The sequence below is a fragment of the Pogona vitticeps genome, chromosome 4 (genome assembly GCF_051106095.1).
Source record: "Pogona vitticeps strain Pit_001003342236 chromosome 4, PviZW2.1, whole genome shotgun sequence".
Taxonomy (NCBI): domain Eukaryota; kingdom Metazoa; phylum Chordata; class Lepidosauria; order Squamata; family Agamidae; genus Pogona; species Pogona vitticeps.
This window is the reverse complement of record NC_135786.1, coordinates 164,071,453-164,082,333: the sequence shown is the minus strand read 5'-3', so window position 1 is coordinate 164,082,333 and position 10,881 is coordinate 164,071,453. Positions and strand designations below refer to the sequence as shown.

General features: G+C 40.4%; 1 protein-coding gene across 2 annotated transcripts in view; it reads left to right on the top strand.

Moving 5' to 3' along the window:
* Positions 1–10,881, top strand: part of JARID2 (jumonji and AT-rich interaction domain containing 2) — a 239,667-nt gene that overhangs the window by 137,779 nt on the left and 91,007 nt on the right. For both annotated transcript variants that reach the window (XM_020798586.3, XM_078393492.1), the window contains exon 3: positions 8,126–8,267. In XM_020798586.3, the coding sequence (XP_020654245.3) occupies positions 8,126–8,267 (142 nt within the window). The remainder of the gene's footprint in view (positions 1–8,125; positions 8,268–10,881) is intronic.

The following is a 10,881-nucleotide window of genomic DNA, read 5'->3' as shown; positions in this document are numbered from 1 at the left end:
GTTCTGTTTTCACCTGATGAAAACAAATTGCTCTAGTCTGTCCAGTGACTTCCAGTCCTGATATCTACCTGTCATTCACTGACATTTCATTGTGGTTCACTGCTCTGTTTTTGCGGCGGGCCGGTCTGGGTCAAGACGGAGTGAATCAGAAAAGAGCAACATTTTGAAAGAAGTTAGATGGTCCAGCGTATTATTGGGTTGTTTGTTAACTGGACATACAAACTGGACATACTAACTTCAGTGCTGTCTTTAGAAGAAGTATGTATGGTAATATTTTTCAGTGCATTTGTCCCATTGGGAAAAAAAATAAAAAATAAAATATGAAAAATGTACACAGTGTGCCAGAGAAACACTATGGTGAGCCATGCACCATAATTTTAGGAAATATATGCATAATATATGCAGAGGAAGCTGGATTTAAATCACTGATTTAAAATTAGACTTTTGGTTGGCGATTTAAATCATTTTTTTAATCAGACTACTCTGTTGGGAAAACATTTTAGTGCCATGGAAGTTCATCTGCTTTGTGTGTACGTGCATGTTCTGTGTGTAGAGGGAATTACATAGAGCTGAAATAAGTTCTTTGAATATTAATCAAATGTTTTTGATTCATTTCCTGGTCAATATCCCTGACATCTGAAGATCTCTTGATTAAAATATTTTTAAATAAAGCTTATGCCTTATTCTTCCTACTGGGATATAAAGCTTTGATTATGTGGACAATAGATTTAATCCCTACCCCAATTTTATCCAGAAAAACATTGACATAGCTGAGAAGTAGAAGAGGAAATGAAAGACACTATCTACTTAATTTTTTTTAGTGTTTAGCATTTTTGTTTAATTTTACTATTTTGAAAATTAATGCTGTTGAGTTCCTTCCTTCAAGTGTCCAAAAATTTTAGTCAAGCCTTTAAGTGCAGGTAGTTGGAGTTTTGTACAGTATATATTGTGTATTTATATGCTTGAGGACAGCAATGTAGTAGCCCTTGATCATATTCGGTTACCTGAGCATCTTTCCTCATTTTTTTCCCTGTCAAGTTAGAGGGCACAAAAGACCACCCATTTTTTTTAAAAGGTGTTTTAGTAACACAATTTTTCTAGGGCAGTGGTGGTTGGGATTTTGACATAATCCTGTCTTAAAGCAATTTTCCAGCAAAATATTTTGTTGAGCAAGATTTTAGGGGGTTATTTTGCAGTTAGTTTGATCTTTTTAAAAAATATATACAGTATAAGCTTCATTAGTGTTTAGCAATATGATAAGAATATGTGCAAAAAACCCTCTCAAGATTGTTAAAAATTGCATTGTACTTCAGTCAGAAATTCATACTTGTAGCAAACAATCGGACATTTCATATAATTATGTGTCCATCCTGGGGACCATTTCCGGCTCTGGCCATGAAGAGCTTGAGGAGGAGGTGGGAGTAAAATACCTCAAGGCCACCTGTGCCATGTATGAAGTGCTCTTGGGGCTGCACATGGAGGCGATGGCGCGGAATGCGTTTCCCCAGCTCCTGCACTCTCTCCCGGAGCAAGTGAAGTCCTGGGGCTCATTTGTGGATCCTGCGATTCACCCGGAGGGCCTCCGTATGTTGATTGGGTGCCTGCTGCAGACTGGCATGCTTGGGGGCGTGCTCATCCAGAGGGTCCTTCCCTGGATGAAGTTGGGATCCTCAAAGCTCCAGCGCCTGGGAACCACAATCTTGACAGAGGTGATTCCGCTCTGCAGCAAAGAAAGAATCCGGCTAAGAGCCTTCCTTCCGGTCCTGAAGGAACGAGCCAAAGACCGGCAGCCGGACATCTGCTTCATGGCTCTGAGAAGCTTGGGCCGGCTTCTCTTTTGGGCACCGGTTGAGGTGAGAGGACAAAAGAAGGTGATACTTCAAGTCTTTTGCGGTCACCTACGCGACGCCCCGGTGGTGAATGAAGTGTTGGACACCTTGACCCTCGTTCTCCAGCACCTCAGGTGGGGCAAAGTGGCCTCCATCTTCAAAGACATCTGCAGGAACGTCACAGTGTTCCTGTCTGACGAGGATGACCACGTTCGCGGGGCGGCCTTCCACCTCTTTGCGGTCTTGGCCACCTGGGCCAAATGGCAGTGCCCGGTGTTTTTTGCGGAGCAGGTGAAGCAAAATCTGGCGCCCCTGCTCGTCCACCAGAGCGACCCGAACCCCAAAGTCTCCGAGGCGTGCAGACTTGCTTTTTCCCACGCCCTGGATTTTGTGGCAGAAAAACGGCTTCGGCATCTGTGTAAGACGACCAACATCAGCTCCACAAAAATTATTGTAGACCTCTGCCAGCACCTGGTCAAAGAAAGCCCCAAATGGAGCGTGGACCTCCTGAGAAAAATGGCAAACTGTTTCTCGAGCGGCCAGGACGAGGTCCGGATGAAAGCTCTGGAAATTTCAGGGGCCCTTTTACAGAGCATTCCAGTGACAGAGATAGAAGATGAGACACTGCATCTTCTTCTGACTGGGCTGGAGGCGTTGCGGGAGAGGGCCGGCCCAAACCTGCCGAGGGCAGCCGCCGCCACGGGGGCTCTGGAAGCCACGATCCTGAAGAAGAAGGCTGATCTTCTACAGGGCATCTGCAAATTTGAGAGTTTTGGGACTATAACTCCCAGAATTTCCCAGGCTGTACAGCCAATAACCATACTGCCCAGAGAATACTGAGATTTGTAGTGGGGAAAAAAAGAAGGGTGCACACCTCTAAAAAGGAGCAATCTAAGGTCTTGACCCTTCCCCAAAATAGATTCAACACCTTGGATAAATCCTATACAGTGGTGCCTCGCATGATGAAATTAATTCGTTCCGCGAAAATCGCTGTCGAACGAAAACGTCATGCGATATTAAAAAACCCATAGAAACGCATTAAAACCCAATTTATGCATGAGCCCTAATACCAGCAGGTAAAGGTTGTTTGGCAAGTTGGTACGCTAACTTTATAGTGGAAATAATCCAACGGGATATAGATTGAGAAAAAACATGGGAGGGAGGTGTGGTGTCACAAAAAGTCATTTTGATTTGCGGAAGGAAGAAATCTGTGAGACATAGAAAGCAAGTGCACATCTAATGTCCAGCGTGTGTAAAGATCTTCCTAGATCATTTGTAGGTGATGGGAAAAAGGTAGGTAAAATAATAGGTTGTGAGAAGTGAAAATGTGACACAACCTTTGGTAGAAAGGAAACATCAAGGAAGAGGGTGAGCTTGTCTGGGTGAAACTGAAGAAATGGAGGATCGACCCAGAGGGCAGCAAGGCTCTCCGAGCAGAAGTAACGGTGACCAGGAAGAGTGTCTTAAGGGAAAGGAGGTGCTCTGAGGCGGTAGGAAGTGGCTCAGATGGAGCACGGGGAAGCCAGTGAAGAACAACAGGTAGAGACCATTGTGGGGATGGTGCGGGAGCAGAAGGACGCATATTGGAGACACCTCGAAGGAAGAGTTTCAATGTGGGGTGACGAAAAAGCAGAGCAGCATCAGAACCTCAAGGTTGATGAGCTATTATAGCAGATAGGTAAACTTTGAGAGTAGAAAGGGAGAGTTGTTTACAAGATAGACGGGACAGAAACTGAAGGACAGCTTGCAGGGTCGTAGGACTGGTAGGAAGATGATGTTGGAGAGCAAATTTGGTGAAGACAGTCCATTTATAGGAATAGAGCTTAACAGTGGCAGGCTTTCGGGCATTAGCTAGGATGTCTGGGTCTTTAAAAAAAATAAAAACCCAAAAATAAACAGCAAAGCAAGCTCAGTCACTGGGGCTTAAAAAAAAACCAAACCAAAAATGAACAGCAAAGCAAGCCCCAAAGGCACTGAGACTGGAAAACAACCCAAACAAAAAATAAACAAGGGAGCAAAGACGCTGGGGCGGCAAAAAAAAAATTCACCAAAAAACAAAACAACAACACAGCACAGAAACATACCCTCCCAGCCCAAAACCACACTGCAAAACCCACCCAGAACAGTTTTTAAAAAGCAGAAAACAGCACCTTGCCTTACCAGGCAGCCTCCTCTGATCGCACACTCTCTAGCTGCTGGGGCAACAGAGCTACAAAGAAGCAGCCTCTTTCGCCACTTACAGTTAGCAATTTGAATTTCCCGCCTTCCCCCCCTGCCTTTTTGTGTTCGTAACTGGAAGCTCCGGCTGCAACTTGAAGCAAAATTTTGCAGCCAGAGCTGGTTGTAATTCAAAATGGTCGCAAGTAGGGACGTTTGTAAGTCAAGGCACCACTGTAGTTGCATGGTCTGATTGAGCAGTGCTCTTACTTACTTTAATTTTATCTTCTCCCTGCAAGGTTGTGAAAGGTGGTGAGGTGGCAAAGTGTGTTGAAGATCTTACTAAATGCATATAATGTGCTAAGAGTTGTTATACCTTCATTATCCACATAATGAAGGTATAACAATAAACAGTTGCTAGGGACTGTTGGTTTGAATATAGGCCTAAATTGAGCCCATTAAGGCTGCTTTCAACCCACAAGCTGTCTTGACTGAACCATTGAAAGCATCACTTTGGGTGCATGTGGGAGGATGTTTTGGCTCACATTCTCCCATTTTTGGTCACATTGTGGGTCCAAATGTGTGGTGAAATCTACCTTGCCATTTGCTAAGGAAGTAGCAAAAAAATGAAGGAGACTTATATTGGAACTAACTTTTATACTTTTTGATGTGAGCTTTCATAGACAAATCTACTTCATCAGATATAATATCAGACATCACGTATAATGCTTGCACAGACTAACGTCTTCTACAACTACTTATATTTCTGTGAAGATTCTCAGTCATCCAGGTGAGGTTATCAGGAAGTTGAGTCATGGCAACTAGACATCTTTCTTACAGTATTAGGTTGAAACATTGGAGAAACTAAATAGCCACTAAATAGGAGAAAGGCCCTGACTCAGGACCACAATCAGCAGTGTTCCTTCATTTAAAGGACAAAGGACACTCATTTGATGACCAAGATGCCCTCATTTTGGACCGAGAAGATAGGTGGTTTGAGAGAGGGGTCAGGGAGGCCATACATCCCTCACTCAGCAGCAGTGGAGGCCTTAGATACAATCTGTCTCCTGTTTATCATGCTGCCTATTCATCCCTCCCCAGAAAGATCAGGACCACACACCAGAAAGACCACTCTTAACAATCCATGACAATGGGTTGAGAAGGACTGCAGAAATGGGATTTTCACTCACCCAGTCCTTTGTCCATCTCAGGAGCCTATTCAGACCAGGGGAAAATGAAACCAACTTGGAGGATATATCAGGGGCCTCCTACCAACTCTCCTCAGACTGAAGAAGCTACTTGGATGTGTAACAAAAGGTTTCAACCTAATACGAAAGAAGTCCAGTTGACTCAACTTCCAGATAACTACTTATATTGGAATCTATATGAGCAGGATTTCAGCCATTGTGTGTATATCTCCAAGTGGACTCAGTTAAGCCCCATATTAACAATTCAGAGATGTATTTCATAACAACACCAGTCAAATGTAATGTATGGAATTTTATGAAGACTGATTGTTCTATAATTCAAAGGTACCATAATTATAGCTGCATGAGAGTGTAGCAATGATCTTGTGGTGGCAGAGCAAATTGACATTCTAAAAGGCAATTCGAAAAATGAGTGCAGCCCAAACAAAATTACAACTTTGAAACTGGGCTTCAGATCAGCACCAAATTTGGCACAATTGTAGCAAACAGTCTGCTCTAGCTGTGTGCAAATTTGGGGGCATTTGGACAAAAGGTTTTCGAGTTATGATTTTTTAAAAGTAAAACTGTTGTATACCTCTGTTCAGAAATAGATGACCTCAAATGTCCCCAGATTTTCAAATATAACTTGAAAAAATCTTGGTTGTCTTGAAAGAGAATGGTTGTCCCTACCTCTGTGTGTAGTTGTTTTTTTAAAGAATCTAGTCTTCAGGCTGCCAGTTTACTCATGATTATGACTGATTGTCTGGATGTATAAGCCCTTGTGAGTCACACACGCACACACCCAAGCAGAGGTTTCATCATGGCACTCTGATTATCATCCATATTTTCCAAGCAATAAATAACTTCAGAACTTGTTGAAAAACTTTGTGTTTGGATGAGAAGTGGTTAACTGATTTTTTTTAGTCAGGTTCTCGATTTTTCCCCCTTACATGGTATCACTTTGTGAATGGTAGTGAGCACAAGAGGGTATCCTGTAGACCAGTAGTTCTCCACCTTGGTCAACCACTGCTCTAGACCAGTGGTTCTTAACCTTTGTTACTTGGATGTTTTTGAACTGCAACACCCAGAAACCCCAGCCAGCACAGTTGGTGGTGAAGGCTTCTGGGAGTTGCAGTCCAAAACTCCTGAGTAACCCAAGGTTAAGAACCAGTGCTCTAGACCATCTTGACTGCTGCCATTGGTGTTGTCAACATTCAGGCTGTCCTTTGCTATGTAAACTTGGCGTCCTTTTTCGTGCTGGCAACACAGGCATGATATTGTGCATTAATATTAGGCTATTTCCTGGTGTTTTGAATCATGGATACAAAAGCATAATATCCCACATTCGTAAACTGGAGGTTTGTTTAAAAAAAGAATTGGATTAAGAGATTGTACCTGTTATAATCCCAGTTTTCTATGTAGAAATCTAGAGATTTGTTGTCCCTCAAGTCTTTATTTTTTCAGCATAAAAACCTAGATGACAGTATGAAAAACAGTAACAAATTCTTATTGTAATGTTAAGAGAAAGAGAGCTTCCTTTTCAGCAAAAAACGAATTAAAGGAAAAAGTATTGTGGCACCTTTATGAGTAACAGATTTATAAATGGTTCATATATCTATTACTCTTGGAGGTAGTACAGTACTTCTGAAATTCTTACATTCTGTACCAACACAGATATGAGCCTTAAGCTTGTTTAAGGCTGCCTGCCTGGCCAGCACCTTAGCTGTGTGATACTGGTATGTTTCCAGTCACTGTAAATTAGGGTCTTACTGCAGGGTTCTCAACAGCAATGGGGGGGTGAAACTGAAACTATACAGAAAAATCTACTCCTTTACTGAACATAAAAAATGTCTGCAGTATTGAATACTACAGGTCAAGAAAAACAACATTGTATTGAATTTTCTGTCTGTGTTTTGAGTCAGTTGTGATCTCAAAGATAAAGGGATAAAAGAAACAACGCTTAAACTCCCATGATTTAGAGAGACATTTGAAAACCTGTTGGGGATTTCTGAGCACCTGAGGACCAGAAACTGGTGCAGTAACTAAAGACTAAACTAGGCATGAAGGTTAAAACTATTGAGGACAGTTGAACCTCTTCCCTTTGCTATGTCTCCCCACGTCCTATCTTTTTAGGCACTTTTCTCCTTCGAGAACTTCAGATACTGCTGTTTGCTTTTTATTAGTTACTGTGGCCCACTGTTTTTCTAGATGATGTACACATGACAATGTTTGCTAGAACTCAGGATGGTATCACAACTCTTCTCTTCTTCACATTATCCTCACAAAAGTCTTGTGAGGTAGGTCAGGCTAAAAGAGGGTGGCTGACCCAGGGCCACCTAGTGAGCTGCATGGCTGGATTCCTGAACTCACGTCCATCACTCAAAAAACGAACAAAATGTGTTTGTCTTCATCAAGTTTGTCCTTCGGTTCTGTCATTGGCCTTAGGAAACTCTGAACACCGATTTATATTATTTGGCTTTCTCTTGAAACCTATTTCAAGTTCCAGATATTTTAATTGATGTAGCGGAGGTCTGAATGTACTACTGCTTGCATTTTATTGATTTGTTTCCTTGATTATTCTACTGAAATTTATTTTGAAAGCTACCTTTAAAAGATGTTATAATTAAAGGTGGTCTGAGAACATTTTAAATAAGTGCTGAGTCAAAAGTCTGATGGAATTGCCAACCATAAAGGTTGCAGAAAAATATTACTGAGATAATTGTTTGATGCAGTATAATTGGTCCTTTAAATGCTTTACTGGAATCAGTTTGTTGAGCTGTATTTTTTACAGATACAGTACTGCTTTGATGGTACTTCTGCGAGCATTTGAGTGTGCATGTATGTAACAAGTGTGTACACACATATTTTTGGTGTTTTTTAGAGTGAATTTATCCCTAATTATTTGTTGTCTTACTGCTTTTTAATTGTAGATTTTATCTTTCTTATTTGCAGGACTCCTTAGTAATGGCCAGTCTAAAGGATTACGACCGGGGTCCGAACAGCTAGAGAATGAGAAGGATGATGCATCACAGGTGTCCTCAACTAGCAATGACATTAGTTCTTCAGATTTTGAAGAAGGGCCATCAAGAAAAAGGTCAGATTCTCCTACAGTTCAGTAACCTTATGGAATATACCCCAATAAGACTAAGCATGGTCCAATTCATGTCAAAGTGCCTAGGTAGTCCAGTAAAGTCAAGTGAATAGGATGTGTGAAAATGTTAACCTAACAGATGTGAGGGCTTATTCCTGCTTAGTTGCGGGCTTATTATGCAACCCTGAGAATCTAATTGCCTCCCAGTCTTGCTTTCCTGGCTTTAGGAGATTCCGTCATAAGGAAGAAGCAAAGTAGACAAGCCCAAAGCACACAATTACACCTCTTATTTTTAACAATAACACAGTTATTGTTATTTTACTGTGAAAATGTAGAAGTACATTTTATTAAAAAAATTCAGTTTTCTTCTGTTTCATTTCTGCAGAACAATGCCCGTTTTCTTAGAATGTGTAACTGTTTCAGTGGCTCAGGTTCATTTGAAACAAACGGTCCTTTTATGCCTTTCTACAGGTCTTGTTAAAATTTTTTTCAAAATTATTTTTATTTTTTATGGTAGCTGACTTGTTAAACAAAATATCTAGTCATGCTATTTATTCAAATCTCTTGAAGGTAATTGCCCTTGTCACTGTATAGTTTACATACAAATAATGTAATTTCATGAGAGAGAACCGTTAGTGTCATCACATTTGATTTACTTGGAATGGAACCAAAAGACAAGAGTTTAAAATGCATAGATAATCAGTGAGTGCTGCCTGTACAGGGGGCCTCATTATAAAGATGTTGGCTATTGTCAGTAGGGGGCTACTTGGAGATAATACAGTAACAATCTTGCTCCTGTCCTGTCAGCTAGAAGTCAGTAATGAAATCCTTGTTGACTCTCATCATGCTACTCTCTGAGGTACTTCCTAAATGTGCAAAATGTGAACTAAGATGGTGGGGGCCCTGACAGTTTCTTACAGAAAATATGCCAAATGTAAAGGGCAATGTATGGAGGGTATTACTTGTATCAAATGAATATGAAAATTGGATGCTTGGGGAAAGGTGGCTTACTGAAATGGGCTATGCTGTAGCCCTCAGAGTGAAATGTACGCTTTAAAGATTACTTGAAACTGAAAGCACTTTCCTGAAGGATTTTCTTTTGAGGCACAGAATGGAAGGAATGCCCATATTAGTTAGTGACTATGAAATCTATTTGTTGTTGTGCCTTTCTCGTTCTAATATGCAAGAGACAGGTGGAGAAATTACTTAACATTGTACAAATGCTTCAAAAATAACAAAGGAAGCCACTTTAACACTCCAAATAACATAAACTCAAATAAGAAAATTCTAAACTCAAAATATGTTCTTAAAATGACAGTTTAGGAGGCTATGTTGCAAAAGAAAATTCTGGAATTTACTGTCTGAGTATTTTTCTATTCTCATTTTCTTGCCAATCATTCTTTTTTGTCAGTTCCTTTCCTCATATTCATTCTGAGCTTTCCCCCCCTCCTCTGGAGCTTCTTAGCACAAGCAGTTGTTAAGATATAATGATGGTTAACTTGGTTTACCTCAGTACAAACAAAAGATGAAGAAAGCTGAAAGGAAGAAAAAGAGCCCCAGTTTAATTACAGGCTATTGCTTTGCTATTGTTCTTGTAAAAGTAACTGATTCTGTAAACAACAGGATGAGTTTTAATTAAAAGTATGGTTGGCTGTCCTTGGGCTAGTTAGGGACTGCCAGATAATTTTCTCTCTCCCTGGTAGACCTATTAATTAATTATTAATTATGCACTGTCAGGTTGATTGTGACTTATGGCAACAGTGCCTAGATTTCCTAGATAAAAAGCGCTTGGACTTGAAACAGAATACACCCAAAAATGTTTTCATTATAAACAAAAACACTTATCAGATTAATGGAATGTGGATGTAAAATTTATGGGCACATTTTAACTTCTATTCTAAGGTGGGTTTTGATCTTTTCTTGCTATTTCCGTGAGATGATTTTTGTGAGTAGAAAAGCATCAAGTAATAAAACAATATTTGTGTATCTCTGTTAGATTTTGTGCATGGTGCCTTGGTATGCCTGACAGTCAATGCTTCAATGTTACGAAGCCTGTGCTGACAGGTAGTAATCGTTTGATGGTTTTAACATCAGAGGACTCATGTAGTATTCTGCTTGTGCATCAGAATACTTTATCAAAGCCTGAAAGTGGAACTAGCTACAGTAGTATAAAAGTGTCTCACCTCTGATCTAATAAGATCTAGTATAGTATGCCAAAACAGTAATTATGGTAGCATACCTAAAATAATCTGGAAATTCTGGTCTAGTCCTTAATTACCAACCAGTGAAATTAATAATCAGGTATACAAGAGTCTACTTTTTAAATATAACTTTCCTTCCTTCTTGTTATCATTGTATCCTCTGCTTCTTTTGTGCTTATATGTATCCTCAATAGGCTTTGTAATATAATGTGCAAGTAATCATTTTTTTTCACTATCTGATTTTTATCTACATTTGGTAAGCTTTGCCCCCTAGTGGTTAAAACGTTCCTGTGCCGTTTGGAGCTAGGCTGGTGGCATGTTGCCAGTTGAAATATGCATTTAATCAAGGAGCATGCCAAGCCTAGGCTATCGGAGATTCTCTCACTCCTAGAACTAGCATATGTGTTGCTCTTGGT